Below are 23,646 nucleotides of genomic sequence, written 5' to 3'. Positions count from 1 at the left end.
GGTTTACTTGGGTTCCTACATAATTCAAAGTGTTATAAGAGCAGTTCTTATGAAAATGAAGCATGACAGCTTATATTAAACGATTACATTATGCCTAATAATATACAAGGCCTTGTAAATGTCAATGATGCCGCTAGCTTCCATGACAAGTGTTGCACCCTTCAAAGCACCAGCAATGCACCTCAGTTTTAAATTAATCAGCACACATGAATGTTAAACATACTGCATGGCAGGATGTTGATTATAAAAGTATGAAGACACATTAGTATATGGATTGGTATTTCATTTGAAAGTTCACTTATTTATCAGCTGCTTTTAATTAAACTCTTTGCTTTTGATTATGTATTGTGGTTAACAGCAATATTAGAGACTTTACCAGCACTCATTTACAGACATTCAGAAGCATTTGTGGAATTGAAAATCTTTGCTCTATCGGTCTCCTTTAATTAGACAAAGTAAAGAGAAGTAGAAAAAATATACTTGCTGAAACATTGTGACTGTGCTGAAAAGTAATGCCTCGATTGCTTCTCTAAGTGATGTGAACTAAAACTCATTCAGTTAGGCTTTCGTGCACTTTGTGTGAAGTTTCATACATCTGCAACTAGACGCCTCTGAATTACACATATGCAAATGGTGCGGTATAAGGAGAGTGTCAATGTGGACTAACCTTGTGTGAAATGATTCAGCTTTTGACTGCAGAAAATGTTCCACCGATTGACATTCATCAGTGCATACAAGTTGTTTGTGCAAATGATTATGTAGACATCGGTAATGTTTGATGCTGGGCTGCATGTGTCCTTGCTTCAAGCCTCGGACATCCCAACATGAATGACCGGCAGCATAGAGGGAGACCATGAATAGCAACCTGTGAAGCTCGCCTAAATTATGTTGATGAAATAATCAGTGTTTCTTGGTGTCAATAGCCACCAAAATTGCAGTTTCATTGTAGTTTCATTGTAGTGATTGCAGGGAGTAATTGCTAATCCTGAGTACCAAAAACTGTGTAACTGATAGATTCAGCGAGTGCTCACTGAGGAATTGAAACAGAAGTGGATGGACATTTTCCAATGGTTGCTACAATATAACTGTGAAGCCATCATATTCTTATAGAACATTGTCACCAGTGATAAAAACTAGTGCATGATTTGGCACCGAAAAACAATAGACAGACAATGTGATTCCATCACAAAGGTTCACTAGCGTAATTCTTCGTCTTCTATGGCGCAACAGCCCAAAGTCGAGCCTTGGCCTCCTCCCACGTGAAAGGTTTCTTTGTCTTTTGATGTGTGCATTTGTGAGTAGTGAGTGACCAGCCCACTGCCTCTGCACAATTTCTACTCAATCCTGATTTGTCTGCTAGAGCCATCTAGTAGTGAATCAGGAGAGGCTTGGGTGAGAAATGGCCGCTGGATTTTGCTTACGAAACATCTCGATCATGCTCAGGAGGTTCTTTTGCATGCCATAAATCTACGACATGGGACCACCGGCTTTACTTCCCCTCCGAAGGAAGTTGTGCAGCTGATTTTTAACACCTTTAAAAATCCATCGACCTCGGCCAGTTTTGAACCCGTGAACCTTGGGTCCAGTGTCAAGCACGCTAACCACTAATAGTCCACTGAGGGCGACCAGTAGCGTTTTGAAGTTCATAAGTACATCTTCTGCTGGAAAAGTCATGCCCTCTGCTTCCTGATGTGTTAACGATGTAGTGCATTCAGAATTTATGCCTCATACCACCACCATTAACTCTGAGCACTGAATTAGAATTATGCAAATAGTGTAGGCATGTTTTCAAAAAGTTCATGCTGACACATAGCAGGATTCTCTGTGACATGACAATGTAAGGTCTCGCACAAGCACACAAATTTCTGCAGAGATTCGCCACCGTGGATTCACTGCTTTGGACCATCCACCATAGAGCCCAAGTTTGGCTCCATCTGACTGCTGTCTCTTCGTGAAACTGATAAACCATTAAGAGGACTTCCATCACTTCTTTTCAAAGAATGAAGTCAAGACAGTAATGATGATGTGGTTCCATCAACAAGACACAGTTTTATCATGACAGACGCAGAAAACAACCGGAATTTTGGTGGAAGTGTGTGGACCACGGATGATTATGTAGAGAAGTAATTGTATAAAATTAAAGAAAATAAAATTAGGAGGCATTACTTTTCAGGATACCATTTTATGTTTTAAATCAAGGTGAATCAAGTTGTTGCGCTTGAACATAATAGTTTTGTTCATTGTATAAAATTATGATCCAGTTTGCTTTCTTTATTTCTTGATTTTATTTTCAACTTCAGCCATGAAACAATCCATGAAGACTTATTTTAACAGCTAAATTTCTTCAGTGTCTTTTGATAACTGGATTTTGATTTGTTGCTTGTGAAGATGCATGATATTCCTTATTTACCTTATTTACAAAGGATACAAATTTACTGTCAGTCTTTAGACATAATTAATTTAAATTAGTGTTACAAGAATAGGTATAATTTATTAAGGACAGAGTTTCTGTGGATGGTATTTCATGAAGTTCTTCTGCCAATTGAAGAAGCCCATGTATTTGTCCAAGCAAGTTCATGCTGAATGTTATGAATTATCTTCTGTATAATTGCTGCTTCTATAAACAAATTTTAAGACTGAATAAGTATTGGTCTTTATTCACTAAAACTTGTGTTTTAGTGGTACAGGGACTAGCTTCTATAGTTCATTAAAATCATTTGTGTTGAATCTAAGCAAATGGATCTCAAGTACCTTCACTGATAGCTCTGTCCTACAAAACATAAATTTAAAACTTGAAGAAGCTGTACAAAATACCTGATTCTTAAGTCACGTAGGTTATGTTCCTGCTGAGCAGTGTGTGTTGTGTCTTTGTAGAAGGTTAAATTGGACAGTATCAAATTTACAGACACTATTGAAATGTCAGATTGGAATGGTCTACTCTTTTCATATCTCATTTGTATTTTGCAATTAGTTACGATTTCTTTATGGGTTGACTGGCACAAGATATGTTTCTGATAGTATGAGTGACTGTTTCATCTGGACATTATTATGTGTGATCTTCTGATATACTCACAGTTTTAATTGGGTATTCTTTATGCTGAAACATGAGAAAAAACATGATATGGGCCTGTTCATGTCTGTCTGTCTGTCTTTATCTTTTATTACATTGTTAGAACAGTGATCTTGTCTCACACTCTTATAACAATTACCTTGGATAAAATTGTTGTCTTTGGTTGTCCTGCTGAGATCATTGACCATAATGTGGTGTAAAGAACACCTTTGGAATTTTAGTGCACTCCAAAATGTATACCTTTCCAATCCTGTTATCTTTTATGAATGTTTTCTTGATTATGCTCATTCAGAGCCAAAATGAGAAAGTTGTGCTATATTTACTCAACTTATTGTATTGTAAATATCTTAATTAGTTCATTTGGAAGACATTGTAATTTAACATGACTGAAGCTCCATAGATTTACTGTGTAGGATGTTATTTGCAGTCGACCTTAATCTAAACATGGATAAATGTACAAACATAGAATGAGTTAATTCTTCCACTTGGTTTTGAGGCTGAGTAGAGGTATAAGAAGTATACGTTGTGAAAGGGAAGGATTTGTGTTTGTGCTAGTTTTAGTACGCCTTATAATTTTGATTTTTAAAGTTAAACTTGTCTTTCAGTTTTCATTCATTTGACACGTGTTTGTATGTGGTCCATTCAGAAATTACTGGCAGTACTGCAACAGCCTGTCTTCACAAGTGTGTGCGTTAATTTTTTTATGGTGGTTTGAAGCTCTAAGTGTCGTGTGAAACTGTCCTAGAAACATGTTCATTCAGGAAGTATGCGCAACAGTGCTTCATCAAACTCCAGGTTGTATGAGGGCAAAATGCATGTCTGGTCTGTGTTAAATAAGATTGCAGGAAGTCTGTGGACCATAAGGCCATCCACACATACTGTGGCAAGATTAGGGGTGCCTATCCTTTTTGGCTTCATGCAATCTGGATTTTGATGAAGAAGTGTTGCTCGTACTTATCGTACGTGTTTATAGAGTCATTTTGCGTGATATGTAACGTCTCACATCGCTCAATATACTCGTAACAACACTTATCACACAATTGTCAAAGCAGATTGGTGCCTGTGGCATGGACGACCTCACAAGAGCTGCTTCCTGCTTATGGCATTATGGACACTGCACTATTGCAGTATTGGAAATAATTTTTGATGTGTCTCATATTGTATGTATATGATTTATGGATTTTTCTTGCAAGAGATGTTTGTGACACTTTCCCCTACAAATATTAGAAGTTTAAAATTGCTTCTCAACATCCTGCCTTCTCAAGAGGCTTAAATTATTACATAATTATATGTTAATTACCCTCCATTACTCAGGGGCGGGAGGTTCCCCAAGAAGGCATAGTTCAATGGATGAAATGTTTGGACTAGTGGCAACATTGACATTGAATGGCCAGCGTCAACGATCTCTTAGTGATAGTGGTGCAACCGGCAAGGACACTTGCACCAGTGGTAAGTGCAAGTATGAATTTACAACTGAACTGTCAAGTTAGGTACCAGTATGGCAATTAGGGGAGTGTAATATGTTAGTAGTCGTACTTTAGTTAAAATGACAGATAGAAATAAGTAATGCTCATGATTGCTGTCTTTTGAGTTGTTGCACTGTAGTCTGGTAGATGTTTACTTATGTATCAGAGGTACTTTCTACCTTCATCATCATTGCCCTAATGATGGAGGTGACAGGCACCTCTGAAACGCTGCTGAACTTCTATCAGACTACATGGCATAACAACCCAGATGACAACCGTCTTCGTACTTGCCACTGTGAAAACCTGAAATCTCATAAATAATCATGTTTTCTTTGTTTGAATGTTATTTCTTTCAAGGCAGTTGACACACAGATATACCATATAGCAGTAATGTGATGGAAATTTAAAGAAGTTGGAATTTTTTTTTTTTAAATGGTTGAGCGGTTAAGGAAGTACCAGTATATGTGCTGGGTCGGTTGGATAACTGTGAAGTCAAATTTAATTTTCTTCATTCTTGTCATTGTGTTCTTTTTGATATTAAAAACCAATCTCTGACATCCTTGAAATTAATTAATTTACTGTCTACCTGTCTAGTCCCAAAACATTTTCTGGTGTCTCAGTAAATTCCATAATGACTCACATATAAATGAAGGTTTTCATTATCATTGAACTTGTTCAAATTGTATGTAACTTTTTATATAATATTAATACATTTATATTATCATCTTAAAAACAAAATCTTATATTATGATATGACATTTCTCATAAATGGTTTTTTCAGCTGCTGCTAAATTTGATAGTAAAAGTTTATATTGTGGCAGAACGTGCTTCCTTTTCTAATATAAAGACATTTTAAATTAAGTATTTAAATGTGCATAAATTATAAATTCTGTACATTTTTATATGATTTCACAAAGTATTTTGATTTGCGTTATACGCTGGAACTTGCTATAGAAGTTTCTTAAATATTCCCAGTCTCGTGAAGAACACAGTTCCTCAGACTGGGACTTGAGTCCTTGTCAGTTGTTCATCTCTATAGCAATTATACACAGGTTCTATATCAGTAACTAATTGCATTGATGTACACATACATGAGTCAAGAAACTTGTACCATAATATACGCACTTTGATCTTAATCTGCATAGCTTGTAACTGGTACAAATTTGTCTTTAATTTATACCAGAAGGTGCTGAAAATGTGTGCCCTTAATGTGTAGACATTTTCAGTATGAGTTTTTAATGTGTTAAATTTTTCTGGCATTAATTTGACATAATGCTGTGATGAAACACAGCTTGTGCCTTTGTAGTTCTAGCTGTGTTCAGCATTCAGGTTTGCTGTCTCCTCTTTTGAGCACAACAGGTAGAAAGGGAGCAGCATGTATTAAGTATGCTGCTTCTGTGTTAAGTGATCCTTTCGAGTTTATCTACATTGAACATATGTATATAATAAAATATTGCCTCTGAACTGGGGGATTTTGTTAATTTGTGCTTCAGAAAATTGAAAAGTAGTAATACTGAAAACTGCAGAAAAAGTATGAAGATTTTGTAGGAAAGTTGAGACATTACTTTTAAAGTTAAAGTTCAGTCCAAGATCTGAGTTGCACTTTTAGATATGTAAATATCTTTCAGGTGATGGGTTGGGTTCTGGCCCAGAACCTGACCTTCTCTCTGACACTCCACCAGTACCGCCTAGACGAAGGGAGAAGAAACGGCATACTCCTCCACGGCCTGTCAGTAATGGACTTCCTCCAACCCCAAAAGTCCACATGGGGGCTTGCTTTTCCAAGGTAAATGATTTTGTTGCATGGCTAGATGATGGAAGGATTTTTCTTCTTTGTAAAGCCTAAGCAGGGCACGTGGTGTAGTGGTTTGGGGTACTTTCCTTCTGCCTCAGAGAGCTTCAAAGATTCCCAGGCCTTACAAAATATGTTGGAAGATATCTTCAGGATCCCATTGACTATTTACCATAAACTGCTACAGCACAGCCCTTAAAAAGAGTGGAGGTTCAACAGTTGTGGCCATGATGATAAATACTGAGAAGATTAAATGTTAACCCACATCATACATTATGCTATAAATTAAGTGTAAAATAATTGTTGTTGTAGTTATAAAGTCTCTAGTCACCCTCATGAGTAAATCATCTCAGAAATAAACATTGTTATAGTGTACAGTAATCCCCACTTAACATACCCCATACAAACCTTTTCCATTCATTGTACAAGAACCCATTATGGGTTGGTCATGTCTGTGTGTCCATCCGTCTGTCCAGTCAGTTCAACTTGAGAACCACTGGATGGATTTGGATGAAATGCGATTTGGAGGTTGTGCCATTCTGCATGACCTCTGAATCATACTTTTGAATATCCTATGAATGGTGACAACAAAATGGCAGATTAGAAAATTCATGAGGTTGACACTGAGGTGTTGTGATCTGGTGGCCATAGTGGGAATTTATTTACAATGGTTACTAATGGTGACCACTGTTATGCGATCTTTGAATGTTCACCATTTTTACTGTGGTAATCATGGATCATATTGATGTAAGGGAAATCAGCCAAAGTGTTTGTGTATGTTCATGTTTTTTGGGGTGAGGGCAGGTTAGGTTAGAAAAGGTTGGGAGACGTTAGTTTCAGTTATGTAAAGTTAGGTTAGGTTAGGTTAGGTTAGGTTAGGTTAGGTTAGGTTTGTTTAGTTTCAGTTAAGTATGTTTAGATTAGGATAGATGTTTAAATATGAATTTTAAATGTTGGATTTTCGAATGTGGGAATTGTAAATACAAATGTTCCCTGGTATTTGAATTTTATTGCATCTTTATATGTGTTTGTATTTTTTAAGTTTTCTTCCTTAGCACAGTGTATTATTTTTACAAATATTTCACACCAATATTTTTTCGTATTTGCATTGTGTTGGCTATGCTAATACCTGAATCAACTAAACAGCACTCTCAGAGTTTTCTTTTGATAAAATGGCAAAGCAGTTGAAGTGTATAAGATCCAAATTAACTGTCAGAAAGTTAGGACTATTAACTTCATTTCTTATGCATTTATTCTTTATTGTCGTAGGCATGACATACTTTTCAGTGGGTCATATTGGAACACCATCACCTAAATACAAATTTGTGCCATGGTGTGTACATTATTTCTACCTCTTTTCCTGCTGTTGAAGGATCTGCCTTGCTCCTGTAGTGTCGGACAGTCATGAGTTAAGACCAGGGCTTTGAATCAAACTGCATAGTTTTACCGTACCTGGACATAGAGTGAATCTTGAAAATTAATTAAAACTGAACCGTCAACCTGAACTAATAATATCTTAAGAACCAGTTTGGAATTTATCTAAAGCGCTTCATCTAACATTGTGATAAAAAAAAAAGTAACATGTCTCAATTCCTTCTTGGACCTGTTTCAGCTGGAAGTATTCAAGAAACATTGTAAAATAATGTAATCTCTGAAACACTCTTTTTCTGGTATCTCTGCTTATTGTTGATGCTGTTAGCAGCAATTGACTAGCCAAGGGAAGAGATGAGTCTTCTTTCAGAAAAGATTTGTAAGTGAGATGTTATGTTGGACAGATTTAGAATAGACTAATACAATAAATACAAATGTTCTGTGGAGTGTGGCAGTATTGGTTGACCGCAACATTAATGAATCGCTGTAGAAGTAGTGATTTGGGCAAAGCTTTGTGAGATGCTGAAATCAACAGTCCTTTTTTTCCCAGGTCCAACAAAGAATAGACTAAATGCAGTAAACATAAATGGTGGTATTTCTTGACTAATGATTAATGAATCGTTATTGTGACTGCCAGTGTCGTTAAATTTCTGTGTTAGGCTGCTTTTTTGTGCTAAGGAGTACCAGTGAGTTAAATCATTGTTTGTCAGTTGTAACCAAGTGAGTGACTAGTATTAAAAACAAAATATAGGAAATATCTTTTTAACATCATTGTTCAATTCTTTTGTAAACTGGGTTTAAATTTTGTGCCTCCACTTAAGCCTAGGAACAAGTTTTTTAACAAATTGTTAATATTTTTTAGGCAAATCTTGCATTGCTAGCAAATGTATTTGTGAGACTATGTGTATGCTAGTTTGACTAACCATGAGACTGGAAATTAAACTAATTAGCATTTCTAATAATTCCATTAGCTATGTTTTAACTATACAGTCACCCGGTTCAGCCCCCAATTTAGTATGATAGCTGTAAGCACTCCGGTTTGGTAGTATTTGTGAAACGATAAAATAATTGGATAATGCCAAAATTTGGCGTGGCTTTGTCTTGAAAATGGCTACACGTATTTACTAGCAAGCTGTGATATCAAAAACAGAGTTTTTGCTCTTTTAGTTGGTGTGTCAAATACTACAGTGTTGTTGTTGTTGTTATTTCTTTGTCTTGTTATCATAGCTTATTCTTTTCCTTGTTATGTGCGGTGTTCATGGTAAGGCTGTTTTTATGCAGAGAATTTATTGAATGCTTTCCTGATATGTTTTCAGATATTTTTTACTTATTTAGCTGCAATTCCCATGGCCTCAGTGATTCCTGGTGTGTCAAAGCATTTCATATTCCACATTTGCTGAATTCCCATACTTACATTTCTGTATCTAATTTATTTTTGGTCTCAATTACATTTCAATTCAATTCTATTGCTGTATGTATCCATAAGCAAATTTTACCTTTCTTGTTTTTATAAAAGATTTGTGATGAAATTAAAAGCAGAATTCATTCGGGGAACGCTTGTTTTTACTCAATTCAAAAACTGTTATCATCTCATTTACTGTCCAAAACTCTGAAGATCAGGATATGTAAAACAATAATTTTTCCTGTTGTTTGGTATGGCTATGAAACATGGTCTCTTACTTTGAAAATTACAGGTGTTTTGAAAACGGTGCTCAGGAAGGTATTTGGACCTAGGAGGGATGGAATAATCGGGGAATTTAGAATATTACATGACAAGGAGCAGTGTGAAGTGTACGGGTCACCTGGCATAGTGAGGAGGCAAGGGGTGCATATAGAATTTTGGTAGGGAATCATGGAAAATGACCACTGGGTAGACCAAGAAGGAAATCTAAGGATAACATCAAGATGGATCTTAGGTAGGCGGGATGTGAGGGTGGCAAATATAGTTGGCTCAGGATCGTGGCCGGTGGCGGGCTTTGGTGTTGTCGGTGTTGAATCTGCGGGTTCTGCTACCAGGGAGTTTGTTAGTTGTGTCTGGGGTATTTTCCATAACCCCTTGATTCCACTATACTGTTATATCGTCCTGTTCACATACTGACATCAGTATGAGTAGTATTTTTCTGTGTTTCAGTGCCCATTGTCTTGCGGGTTGAGTAATGTATATGCGTAGACTTTATTGTGTATTTCTATATATTCATTCTTAGCCAGAATAGGAGATCCTGGTGGTAGGTGTTCAATGGTTCCTTCGTATTCTTTTACACGGTTGGCATCTACGTCCAATTTCTTCTTTCACAATTTTTCTCTCAGTGTAATTTGTACCGATTGCCTGATCCCTGCCCTGTTTCTCCCTTAGTGTCTTCAGTATATTGATATTCAGTTGGTTTTCTGTCCTGTTTAACTGTAAGTAATAAATGTAATGCCCACAACTGACAAGCGTAATCCATGTTAAAACATTCCTATACTGATCAGGCTGAAATAGTAGTAACATGGCTGGCTTTTTCATGATTTTCGTCGGTCATTCTTGGCAAATGTTGGGTTAGTATTTTGAAATAGGCTACTACCATTTCATTCCCAGTCCATTCCTGTTTTTCTCCATAAATGATTGTCTTCTCATCGCATTTGACATTGTGTCCTCTTGCAGTTGGAACAGCACCATCATCAAATTTACAGATAAATTAGCACACAACATAATTGCAGTTGAAGTGAGCTCTAAGTATTCCATGTTACTCATTAGGTGTTCAATGGTTGTCCTCTACGTATCCACTGCACTGCAAGCTGGATCCACCCAGACACAAGAGACCAGCATATACTCATAGGTGCTGAGGAGGGTATCTACAACCTTAACCTCAATGAACTCCATGAAACTGCTATAGATCAACTTTATCCACGCAGAACAATATGGATGTATGTCATCAAGGACGTTTTGATGTCGCTCTCAGGTTAGTGATTTCCATCTAGGGTTTTAGGGATCCCTGGCACCTGAAGTATGTGGCGACTGTTTTTTCTGTCAAAAATTATCATTGACATGTTTAAACAGTGCTCTGCGGTGATGCAGGCAGCAAATAAAATTCATACCCCACGTTTCTGTTGCAGCAATTAAGAGTAGGTATTACAAGTCGAGGAATAAGTAAAGCTCAGTGCAGCTTTAATTTTCGTACGCATTGAGTCCCTTTCATTTAGTTCAGAGACAAAAATACGTGTTAATCTGTGATTTCGTATCTTTTGTGTGCTTTTTGAAATTTGTTTATCTGACACTTGTTATAATGTATTTGTATGATATGGATTACAGAGTTTTGGACATGATCTTCTGCCATGATAGTATGAAACTGAAAGGAAATAATTTAATAGTCTGAATATAGTTGTGTGTTTTTAAGCAGTGACATGAATGGTAGATTACAATGACTTTGTGGCATAACATCTTTAAAGTCTGGATGTATTAGTAGTGCTTTAGCAAATATGACATTCTTTCAGCGTTGCTTTGAAGGCCACATTCATCATAATGTAGCACATTAAGTGAGAATATCAGACCAAATACCTGTACACAGGACAGCACAACACAGAAAAACGCGGACAAACATCCATGGCTTGAGTGGGATTCGAACCCACGGTCCCAGCGACCAAGCGGCACAAGGCCCACGCCTCAGACCGCGCGGCCACTGCGGACCCCTACAGTGTCATAAACTTGATTATTATTACTTTTTGGACACTGTCCAGGAAGTGATAATAATGTCATCAAAAACATTCAGATTTAGTGTCACGGTCTGTTTAACTAATAGCGGCTGCCCAGGTGGTCTCACCTGCAGCAGCGAAGGTAAGTGCTGGTAAAAGCTTCTGCTCAGAACTTGGACATCGGAATCATCACACACTCAGTGAAGTGTTGTGTTTTGATTACAGGCAAAACACCTCAGCTCTACCGACATGACTTACTAGCATTACAAAGCAAGCAGACACACAGGTTCTCACTTCATATGAACAAAATTCCAGAAAGACTAGTACCCCGCAAGTTTGCGCTCACCACCAAAGTCCCTGATACTAAAGGATGTACAAAATGCTGTGTTGGCAGAAATCCTTATAATGGTTACAAGTACCTCTGTGGGGCTATGGCATCTGGAATTTTCCTTATGCAGTGGTATGATCCTCTCAACAAATTTATGCTTTTAAAGGTGAGTAATTTCATTGATGTATCTTAGTACAGTCCCATCTGAATTTGGTGATGTTTGAAGTGTGTGTGAAGTAACAATCCCCAGCACTGGCGGGGAAATTTATTTGCATTTGTCAGATCCTTGAGTATTGGATGGCGATACATGTTGTCACAAGCGTACACCAGAGTAAGCCAGGAAAATTATGGTATTTCAACAGAACTCACAAGTGTGGCTTTCGACCAATACTGTTAGAGGTGGATGGAAACTTGGTGGGACTAGTTCTTATCCAAGTTTGGCAATGTCAGACTCTGCGACTTACATAGATTCCTGTAGCCATAGCTTGAAATGTATGGGTTCTCATTCAGCTGAGTGAGTTTTGTTATTCTCTTCATTATAAAGTTCTCTCTAATTAAGGTTGAACTGGCATATTTTCACTTGATATCTCATTTTTTACGTACTTATGAAAAATTTTAGCAGAATATGAAATGGTGTATATTGCAGAAATTCTGTCTAAAAAATTAAAGATTATGATGATTACACTTTGAATTTTGAAACTGTGTTTACAAAAGTGAGGTTTTGTAAATTTCTCTCCCTGTTATTTGCTACAGCATTTTGAGTGTATTCTGCCAACACCACTCTCAGTATTTGAGATGGTCATCACCCCTGAAATGGAGTATCCTATGGTGTGTGTCAGTGTAAAACAGGCTTATGAGCAAAATAGACTGAAGCTTGATCTCATTAACATGAATTCGGGTGCTAGTTGGTTTCATAGCGATGAACTGGAAGACATGGACGGAACAGGTATGTTGAACTGCTGTTGTTTTTTGTAGGCTTAAGGGTTTCTGTCTTGCCGTGGTTTTAATTAGAACATCTCTGAAATTCTTACTTTTCTCTACACCACAACAAGAGACCGGCTGCGGAGCCCACTCAGTAAGTAGTGGGAGTACTTTCCTCAGGGGCAAGGCAGCTGGGACATGAATCTAACCACTCATCCCCATCTGTTGCCAAGTTTAAGACAGTGTGGAGCAACATCTGTATAGTGTGGTGCTTAATTAAGCAGCAGAGGCAACTTTATCTTACTTTTTACTTATGTGCTATGGCTGATAGTCATCAGTAAATTATTTGCTGTTAATAAAAGATAATTTAATGCAGTGTATTTACTCGCACCATGTTTTTATTTCACAAAGACATCTTCAAGGCTGAACGCATATGCATTTAAAGATTAACGTAGATAGTTTAAACCTTTCCAAACACATTCTTAATGTGGACATGAATGTGACCCCGTTGGTGAAAATTCCACCGAAACACGTAATTTGAACATTTTTAATTTGTTTCTCTCTCTCTCTGTCTTTGTTGTCATCTGAAATGCATGTGTGAGGTTATGTTGTGTGCGCGCACATTTGTATGCATATGCTCTGTAATACAGTTTTGAATAAAGTCTGATGGTATATTCTATTTATTCATGTGTGGTACAGGCTTATTGATGGTGCTTGGAAAGTGTACTATGCTAAATGTGGTCTTCCATCTTACTTTTGATGTGTATAAATTAGTGGTTGCATCTGTTTTGTTTATGCATATTCAGTGACTTAAAGTACAGTAATTTTATTCTTTTACAGCTACAGTTGTACCTCGACGAGAATACATAAATGTCATTAATGTTTCACAACTGGAGAAAGACGCCATCTTAGTTTGCTATGACAGTAAGTTATACAATGTGTAATTCATATTTTTGAGTGAATGTTTTCTGCTGATATTCAAACTCTGTGGTGGACCACCAAATTGTGGTATCGAAAAAGCAAATGCTAGTATTGGTGATTGATTTGTGGGAAATTAATGATGTTGTTTTGAGACTGATACACAAAATTCCTGTAAAATTACATTAAAGTTGTGAATTGATTAATTAAATAAATATAATTCTTAAAATTCTATGCAGAATAGCAGCTAAAAATTAAGGTCCCCTCAAAATTTTATGTTTTTGAAGCTTTACTTCATGAATTACTAGTATTATAATAGGAATTAATTTAATTTGTGGGATCAAATTACATGACTTACTACAAAAGTTTCAGATTTGTGAAATTCCTGAGACACACAGGGTGTACTTAGGTGAAGCACGTTGTTAAATTTTATGACAGTGAAAATTATGTTACAGATCCTTTAATTTTGACACATTGCATATGGAAAAATTGGTGCTATAATATGAACACATTTTGAATATGTGGCCTCACATCACACATACATCATATCTTAAGAAATTCTAGACTGCTATGACAGTCTAAACCAGCAAAACAAACTTTATTTTAAAATCAAATGCCTGTCTGTTTTAAGTGCTCTTTAATTTCTGTTAAAATTAAATTTACAAGGGAATGTCTTGAAAAATTAATAATGAAATTTAAGTATAATGTTTTGCTGTAAAATATATCCTAATTAAGTACATCCAGCTGTGTAATATGTTTTAATAATATCAATGATAGTATTTAATTTTATTAATATTATTACTGTAAAATAGCTCATTGGTTCTTGTTTTTCAGATATGGTTAAAATTGTGACACTTCAAGGTAGACCAAAGTCTAACAGAAAACAGATACCACAACTAAACTTTGATTTTGCAGTGGAATCAATTGGTAAGTTAGACTGTTTTATGTTGTCATTGTAACAGCTTCGACTGGAGCCACCTCTTACATATTTGTAGATTTTATTTCTCTCGAGTCATGATTGTGTCTGGTTTTTCTTCAGCCAAGATGTATGGTCTTCGTGGTGAATTAATTTAGATTATGTGTATGAATCTAAATTTGTTTAGTATTGTGTTGAATATCCAGTTCAAAGTTTGAACAGACATTGCCTAATGCAGCTTAAAAATACGGTGGTGTGGCGTTGTTCTGGCCCAAATCAACGCAGCAGTTGATATGACCACCTTGGACTTCATTGGAACTTTGTAAGCCTATTCTGATGTGTAAATGATAAATACAAAGTTCTTCCTTTCATTGTCATTTAATTTCAGAAATTTTTATTTTGAAATTCTCTACATTCTGATTCGCTTAAATGCTTATAACTGTGGTCCTAATTAAGGTAGCACATACTTTCTTCCAATTGAATGCTCTTATGTGGGACTTTCATTTGGCATTGCTTTCATATTTTAGGGCACATTAACACTTTGACCTTGATATTAATAAAAAACATCCTGGCTTAATTAAGTTTTCCCAAATACATTTTGTGGTTCTCGAAATGCATTTTTGGAAAATTTAATGGTAGGTCATGAATGGGTTGAGAGATATTTTATAACCACAGCTTACACACACATTGTTATTGATCACTTTTATTAAAGATTACAGTAAGCCACACAGTTAATAAGGAAGGGGAGAACATAAACCTTGCAGACTCATTCATTAAAATATTAAAATTAATTTTTCATTTCAGTAAGAAATATTGTCTGTAAGAGTAGTTGTTCACAGTTTGCATAATCTGGTTTCTAGTTCCTCAGTGGTACAACTGGAACCCACAAAGTGTCTGGTGGTGAAGGACACGTGAATTATTTAGTAGGGCCAGGGGGATGCAAAAATGTTGGTTGAATTTTGCTGTCATTTGGCTGTAACACAGCTGCAAGCCACCACTCTCTGTATTATTTGCAAGTCGCATATCGTTTAATGTCTTCCAGTAGATGCCCTTCATTTTGCAAATATGCTGTTTGCGTGGTGTTGAATGCATCTGTTTCCAAAAAAATTTGTTGTCTTCTGAATTTGGTTTTTTGAGGCAGGATGACGCAGAGGTGTTGGAGCTTTAGTCAAATATTTAAGTTTACCACAAAGAAAGCCGCACAGTCTCCTTTTAAACAAATGCGCAAGTTCAGTCTCAAGTTTAAACAATCTGATATAACGGCAAAACTGACGTTCTTTGTCGTTTTGTTCTGTGAATAGTAAGAGTAGTCCATAGTTTTTTTATGTGTTTCTTAAATCTTCGGCAGACAATATTAGATTAGTCAGTCACTCTCAATAAACAGTTGTTTGCAAATCTGTGCAATTTAACGTGTAACAAAATAATCTGACCATCTTCCACTTTACCATAACAAATAGCCTATCAGACCCTGATGCCCTGTGTCATATGATCAGTAACATTGCTGCAGATGATAACTAAATTAATACCTTTGAAGCTGAGAGCAATAAACGTAAGTAATGAAACTATCCCGAAGTTTCAAGTTCTTCTGAAGAGTGAGACATGAGAAACTGTTTATAAAGACAGTGATGCCAACACTAAGTTTAAATAATTTTTGTTCTTTTTTAAATATATTTGTAGTTGGTAAATGTTCCGGAATGTTTTCAGTCTGCCTGCCCGATAGTGTATTGGCGTTTCACAAGCATGGAATGCAGGGTCGCAGTTTTAAGAATGGAGAAGTAACGCAAGAAATCGTGGACCAGAGCAGAGTTTACAGGTTGCTCGGTTCAGATAAGTAAGTTGAAAGTGCATTTTATTAATTGCCTTGACAAGATTATGAAATATATAATGTAACATTTGGTGTGACTTTTACTGAAAAGTCAAGTTTTTTGTAATTTCAGCTAAAGGAGTGAGTCAATGTTATGATTCCTGAGTAGGAGTCGTGAGTCACGGCTTGTGTAGCGTCACACTCTGCTGTTAAGATACTCAGTTCGGTTGTCATGGATTTAAGAACCTTGCGCTGCTGCTATGTAACAGAAGAGTCTTTAGCCCTAAGGCGATTTAAGTGTGGTTGCAGAGCTGTCTTTCAAATTTGAGGTTGAGTGCATTATGTGTTATGTGCTTTCTTTATGTAGGATTGTAGTTCTGGAAAGTCACCTCTGTCAGGAAGTAACCAGAGGAGGCACACTGAGTGAAGAGGGTGCAGACCTCTATATCCTTGCAGGGCATGAGGCAAGCTACTGAATATGCTGCAAGGATGGTTGCCAGTGCCGCGTATTTTTAGTTGTGTCCTACTGGCTGTGTATGAAGTGCGCTACGGACAAAGGTTTGTTGGGAACACGAGCGTTTGGACCAGTAACATGGTAACTGGTACATGCAGCATACTCAAGGTCGGATTAACGTGAAACTGGAACACAGCATCAGAATATCATGCTAATTCTTATTTATTTCACTAGAACTATGTCACAGTTTGAGATATGAAGGATTTCCATTTTAGTGTGTTATTCAGTGTCACATCCTCGTAAGAAGACATTATTTATTTGTTTCTTTGTGTTACGTGTGGGAATTCCCGAGACTGCTATTAGAATGTGAGTTTGGAAGTGTGAGTGTGTGTCTGTGAGTGGCGTGAGAGTAATTACCAATTTACCCAACAGTGCAATAGATACGGTGATACATTGATGACCTGAGATTAGATAGGATGCTGCCAAAATTTCTGTTATTTTCTGTATAATAAGAAAATTAAACGTTTGTCATCATATTGCATGCTCTTGTAATAGCTCTGCTTTTAGCCCAATTTTGCTCAAAGAATGTTATATCAAAACGTTTGCGTAAGAAAATGCTTCCACTATCCGGTACTGGTACAGAAAAATACTCATCATGTCTGCCGAGTAGTTAAAACTTGTTTGTGCTTGTAAGATTTGAGGTTTTCACAGCGGTGAGTATGAAGATTTCTGTCTTCTGGGTTGTTGCGCTGTGTAGTATGGTTGATGTTTACCAACGTTTCAGAGGTCATACTGCCTCCATCATCAGGACGATGAGTGTGAAGATTTCTGTCTTCTGGGTTGTTGCGCTGTGTAGTATGGTTGATGTTTACCAACGTTTCAGAGGTCATACTGCCTCCATCATCAGGGCGATGAAGATTTCTGTCTCCTGGGTTGTTGCGCTGTGTAGTCTGGTCGATGTTAACCAACGTTTCAGAGGTCATACTGGGCCTGATGACGGTTGCAGTATGACCTCTGAAACGTTGGTTAACATCGACCAGACTACACAGCGCAACAACCCAGAAGACAGAAATCCTCTTGTTTGTGCTTTATTGCAGGAGATGTATTATTACCACTTCTTTAATATGATCCTTTATTGGAAGATAGACTGTTATCTGAATACAGGGTGTCCTGAAATGGTGTATTAACATTACAATAAGGAATCCTTTTATGATTTGCTGCATATTACTCTACTCCCCCAGAAAGAATAAATTATATTTTAAATCATGTCTGGCAATGCCATCAGTGTTCTCTGACCACAGTTCTGAAGTTAGTGAATAGGAGATACGAAATTTCATCTTACATGATCAAAAAGTCACACAACCCATCCTGACATGTTCTGTTTGTCAAAAAATAAATTTCATTGAAATCAGAAAACAAAAACAATGTCGTATTAAGTGCTGGAAATGTGTCCATTGCATTCAGTGATGTATTTGTTCACTGTTTTCCTCGTTTCATGTGTCCCTGAACTCATTCTGGCAAGTTTAGTGAGAACGAGATTCCAGGCAGTGTTTGACGATGAACATTCACTGCACTTGTGAAAAAGACATCATTGCAGTTCGACTGTTTGAAGACAGTTGATGGACTGGTGAGAACAGGTCACAGCATGACGTGACCTGCGTGGGCTCTTGTATGGTTGCAGCAATATTGTGTGTCTATGAATCCAGTTGCAACAATCCATAAATATTTTAATGTGGGTTGGCGTAACTTTTTCATCGCCTTGTAGTTTGAAAGGTAGTGTCTACGCAATAAATTAGAAGTCATGATTATTTTGTGACATGTTTCCAATTTCCTGCTGATCTGTTTCAGTTCACAGGAGAACCATGACATTATTTGTAAGCCTTGTCATTGTGAAGAAACCTGACAAAACTTGCGTATGTGCTCATTAGTTAGTTAAGCTCCTTTTACAGGCAACCAAAGAAAGTGCATTATCTTAAATAATTGTGGTTTATTAACTTGGTGTATGTGTGAACTTAATGTAGATCTGTGAATATTATGGGGTAGTTTTTGTGCATTATTTTAAGTAACATATACTTGCTGCATTCAAAGTTTTGAAAGGAGGATGATTTGGAAAGAAAATGCAGCTATTGCACGAGCATTCCATACGTTCTGTAGTGGTCCTCTTTCTATATATGTAATTTTTTATTCAACTAAATTTGACCTTCGGCTTTCTAGCATGCGGTTTTATGGTCTGTTCCTCGTTGGTGTTGCCCATTTGCAGTTAATCCGACCCTGAAAATACCTTACAAAAAGTTGTGAATAAAAAGCTTTATATTTTGCCAAAAAATATAAATGTTACATGTATATAAATATACTTTTAAATGATTACTTCTGTGGATTGTACAGTTTCTCTTATGTGAAAGTGTATTTAATTTGTTCTGATTAATAGAGGTAGTGACCAAAAGACTTCCTTTTATATTAGTTTGATTATATTAGAGAGACATTTATAAAATTGAGGGAGAATCAAAAGTTACATTTATTTTCCAATGTCAGATGTTTTGAAATTTAATTTAATTTAATTTGAAATGAATACCAAATCAGCACTTCCAAATTTCTCTCTAGAAGGACTGGCAATCCGAGAAAAATAAATTTATCTCTTGTGTGACTTGAAGTTTTCAAAATATTGTTCCAGCCAAAATTAAATTTATGTCCGCGTGGGATAATCTTGTGCATATTGAAGCACTTTGTTTACTGTAAAGTTTGTAGAAAATGTGGCAACACAATACTGCTCACTGCCATTATTTTTGACTGTCTTTTGATTTTTTTAATTAAAAAATATAAATTCCGAATTTGTAACACTGTATTTAAGAATTTAATTTTGTATTACATATTGGGTGGCAGTATATGCACAGATGCCAATTTCCTATTTACCTTTCAGCGATCACAGTGACATTTGATTTGCCACTGATCCAGTATATGATATACATTAATAGTATTTTATGTATGTATGAGACATATCTTGCTCAGACAAAGGGAAGAGATGGGATTAATAAGGTTTATTTATCACTTTATGTGCCTTTTATTTGGGGGGGGAGGGGGACAAGAGAAGCAAACTATTCTTTGGATAAAATCAAAGATAACTTTATACTGAGTTCGTTACTGAAAATGTAAGTTGGAATGACGACTTTCACTGGTGTTGATATTTATTTTTGTCACAAATAAATAGAATTTCCTTGATTTTCACCATTTAACACAACATTATAAGGCAAAACAGGACTTAATGATGCTAAATAGTACTGTCAGATGCAGTGGGATTATTTCAACTGTGACTTAAATAATTGTTATTTTTAATTTTCATTGTATGTAAGTGACTGACCACAGTTCTGAAGTTAGTGAATGGTATACAGAAATGATAAAACTGCAGGTGTGTATTATCACAATATAATACATTGTATTATTAGATATTAGCCATCCACCTAGAATTAGGTGTGGAACGTACAGTAATTCATTCAGCCTCTATAAAGAATTCTATCTTATTACATTTTGGGGCAATCTTTGTGTGTACTATTCGCCAAAGAACTGGCATACAGTGTACATATTGTATATTTAAAACTTAATAAAAACTAGAACATTGGTTGTAATTTTGACGAAGTAAAGACCGGATGAGTTTACATGCTAGTAGACTGTCATTCTTACATTTTTTCAGTTGGATCATTTTTTCCATGAGGCTTAGTTTCATATGTTGTCTTTTTAATGTACAGTATAAAATAAATGCTGTGATTATTATTTTCAATATATATATTTCATGAGATTGTTAATTTACCATGAGTGTATTAAATCGCCTTTCTTTACTCATCCTATGAATAAAAATTATTTCTATCTGAGTATTTGGTATTTCTTATCCGAGATAATATATCATGTACAGAAGAAAAAAAGTTCTGAACTGGTAAGTGTAACTCATATTTTTCGTGCAGTGAACATGGTGCAGAATTACTATACCATTATGACAAAAATAAATGTTGTCTCAATTGAAATAAAGTATAACACTTTCTCTGACTGATTACAGTGGCTGTGTTTTTTGAAGTGTGCATGGTTGTTGGCTGAACAAATGCTGGGGTTGTGGGTCCAAATCCCACTTATGACATAGACACACACACATACTTCATCACCATAATCATAAAGTTAGGTTAGGTTCTGCCATAATCTGGCTCCACATGCAGGTGAAACATTTTTTAACGTTTCTGGAAAACATTCTCCAGGACTAAGCAAAACAAGGAAATCTGAGAAAATAATTCTTGTGATTTAGATGTGACACTTTATTTCTAATCCCTTAATTTTTATTATTTATATTTAATAAATTTATTTTGCCATACGAGGCTGATATGCCTCTAAATTCAGGTTGCAAAGAACGCATGGGGGTTTGATCTGTATTCGGATGCAGAATCAAATTTTCCGAGCTTGTTATAACAACTTCTCGTCTAGTTCGGCAATTCCTCGACTTTTATGGAACCCCGAAGGCCATTATCGTTCACAAGATCTTGGAACTTGCCCTGTCGTAGGCCAGATGAATGTAATTCACAACTCCATCTCCTTGAAAGCCATTTTAATATTCTCTCATTTGCACCCAAGTATTCGAAACGGTGTCTTACCTTCATTATTTCAAATTAAAATTATATATTATGCATTTCTGATCTCCTATGCGTGCTTCATGCCCCGTTCATCACATCCTCCATGATCTGAGTACTTTTAAAACACGTATTGTACAGTACTTCGTAAATGTTATGTCGCCATGTTTGCTTGTGTTTATAAACACACAAACGTGCTTGTGTGTGACGCCACACGAGACGAAGCGCCTTGTGTTGGGTTTTTTGCTCCTTATAGTCTAGTCTGCTGGAAGTTTACCGACGTTTCAGAGGCCCTTGCTACCTCCATTAACACTCCAAGAACTAATTAATAATATTGAACATCGTACGTAACCATCACAGCCGATATTTCGGTGAACGTTTGTCACCCTGTCGTTTACTGCTGTCGGCGGATGCTAGAAGTCAAAGAGTGGTCGTTTCTGAACATCTGCAGTTATTTCCGCACGTACCAAAAAAGTGTTGCAGACACAAAATATCAACGTGACGGGTGTTTCTTCTTTATTAAAGTATATAAGCGTTTCGGGACACTCCCTATACGTGTCTATACGTTTTAATCCCTTTCGGAAGATTCTGTTGAAACTTGATGTACGGAACTTTTGTTCCGGAGAACGAACATTATCAAGCGCAAGTGTCATTTGAACTTAACCTAACTTACGTTATGAGGCTAAATATGCTGGATCTTTCGAGCCCTTCGATAGACTTAATGATATATTACAAGTATAAAGGACGTAAATGCACGTTTCGTCTTATTTCGCTTGTTCTGAGTGAAGGTCACAGGAATTCATTAGACGTGTGATATATGGCGTAGACCTCACAATATTTGCATCAAGGCCAATTCTTTGGAAGAATTGACGATACAGTGACCGTAAAATCTGAGTGACAAATGCGCACCATCGACCCTGATAACTGATTCAGTGTTCCACCGCTCACCCTACAGCGTTTCGCCTCATAAAAAGGGATTAAGAAACTATTTATGTATCTGCATGCAAATCCTTGTCCTATAAGGGAGCAGGCATATAACAATAAAACGTAACTCATATTGAATAAAAGTATCGACAATGAATCAGTGCGTGCGTGTTATGAGTCGTGTTACGGAAGATAAGATACTGCACTTTTCTAAATGACGTGCGATCATACAACTTTTGTTGTCAAAGCTTGCAGCACACGGCACTCCAGTTGCGGAACACCTGTCCATTTTCCTGCTACCGAACCACCACACAATCGAAACGCAACTTTCAGTGCCGTGCCAAGTGCATTTGTCAGATTTTGCTTGTAAGCAGAAAGCAAGTTTGGGAACCTTGTCTGAGAGAGACAGGCAGAGTTAGAGAATAGTTTCCTGGGATGAGTGTACAACAGCAAATATCGCCGCTGATGCTGCCTGAACCAAAAATAGCTCGCTCACCATCTTTCCTTATTCATTTCGCCGGCAGCACCTGATAGTTCTCCGCCAGGGGCTCTCTAAAGGCTGATCCCTTTACCTTCCCAACGTGCTTGCTGATTCTGAAGCTTAGAAGAGAAAACAGCAGGGAAAAATAGGGATTTTTGAATGATTTCAAGCCTTGTGTAAGTTTACTGGCAGCAATACGCAACTACCGTCCTCACGCATCAAGAATTATCAGTATTTTGCAGGGGGGCAGCGACACGCGCAACCGGCCGACGGCAACGAGCGAAGACTGCGTTCTGAGGGGGTAGGTGCACTGAACAGATCGGCGTTTCTGCAGTGGTGGCCCACTTCGACGCTGCAGTCGCGGGGAGGCGGTGGGGCTGGAAGCACGGGTGTTAGCAGATCATCATCGATCCCCTCTCGAACGTCTGATTCTCGAACTCTCGACCTCAGTCCGGACTAAAACAATTCCGATCACAGGAGAAAATTATTGGCGTAGGACAGTGGTTATTTTGTGAATCAAGATGCCGTTAATTGTGATAAACAGTGCTTATCCCTAGGACTCAAACCGAGTTTCACTTTAATACAAGAAAATCGTTTCTTCACTGAAGTAGAGGAGTTTCTTCAGGATGGCTGACAGCGAAGGAGGTTCTGAGCAAGATGATGTTTCATTTCTTCGTACTGTAAGTTGCATTCTTATTTTTTTAATTCAGTAGCCTGTTGAATCCAATCACATGGAGCGGTGAACACCTAGGTGACCAGATGTGGACAGGTCATGTGTTTTTCTTACTTTTTCGTTCAAGACGAAACATTCTTACGTCATTTCTTACTGTTCTGCCATTACTAATTTTCGTTGCTTCGGAACTGATTAATAAAATTATAATTTACTACTTTATTATCAGTTTTGACTTTAAGGTACTGAATCGTCAAC

At 36.9% G+C, this 23,646-nt stretch overlaps 2 protein-coding genes and 1 long non-coding RNA gene across 19 annotated transcripts in view; 2 read left to right on the top strand and 1 right to left on the bottom strand.

Annotated features, from left to right (window-relative positions):
• The window catches only part of hppy (MAP4K3-like protein hppy), a 58,346-nt gene extending 37,774 nt beyond the window's left edge, over positions 1-20,572 (top strand). For 10 of the 13 annotated variants that reach the window (XM_087357360.1, XM_087357351.1, XM_087357353.1 and 7 more), the window contains 9 exons: positions 4,385-4,519; positions 6,165-6,322; positions 10,434-10,638; positions 11,594-11,862; positions 12,450-12,642; positions 13,458-13,541; positions 14,370-14,462; positions 16,156-16,282; positions 16,623-20,572. In XM_087357360.1, coding sequence (XP_087213486.1) covers positions 4,385-4,519; positions 6,165-6,322; positions 10,434-10,638; positions 11,594-11,862; positions 12,450-12,642; positions 13,458-13,541; positions 14,370-14,462; positions 16,156-16,282; positions 16,623-16,731 — 1,373 coding nt within the window. In that variant the 3' untranslated portion in view covers positions 16,732-20,572. The remainder of the gene's footprint in view (positions 1-4,384; positions 4,520-6,164; positions 6,323-10,433; positions 10,639-11,593; positions 11,863-12,449; positions 12,643-13,457; positions 13,542-14,369; positions 14,463-16,155; positions 16,283-16,622) is intronic. The other 3 variants (XM_087357364.1, XM_087357379.1, XM_022061905.2) reach the window with 1 other exon arrangement.
• The window catches only part of LOC147875023 (uncharacterized), a 30,063-nt gene extending 7,296 nt beyond the window's left edge, over positions 1-22,767 (bottom strand). Inside the window, exon 1 of the long non-coding RNA XR_015537479.1 lies at positions 21,338-22,767. This is a non-coding gene — a long non-coding RNA (uncharacterized LOC147875023). The remainder of the gene's footprint in view (positions 1-21,337) is intronic.
• A 323-nt stretch (positions 22,768-23,090) lies between these two features.
• RyR (Ryanodine receptor) overlaps positions 23,091-23,646 on the top strand; it is a 127,474-nt gene continuing 126,918 nt past the window's right edge. For 4 of the 5 annotated variants that reach the window (XM_087357330.1, XM_087357331.1, XM_087357325.1 and 1 more), the window contains exon 1: positions 23,094-23,398. In XM_087357330.1, coding sequence (XP_087213456.1) covers positions 23,345-23,398 — 54 coding nt within the window. In that variant the 5' untranslated portion in view covers positions 23,094-23,344. Of the gene's footprint in view, positions 23,399-23,646 lie in introns of all 5 variants that reach the window. The other variant, XM_087357335.1, reaches the window with a different exon arrangement.

The sequence above is a fragment of the Zootermopsis nevadensis genome, unplaced genomic scaffold (genome assembly GCF_977971745.1).
Source record: "Zootermopsis nevadensis isolate Lab colony 2312 unplaced genomic scaffold, Znev_1.0 Znev_ptg000002l, whole genome shotgun sequence".
NCBI lineage: Eukaryota > Metazoa > Arthropoda > Insecta > Blattodea > Termopsidae > Zootermopsis > Zootermopsis nevadensis.
Note: the sequence above shows the minus strand (reverse complement) of the source record. Positions and strands in the feature narration are given on the sequence as shown.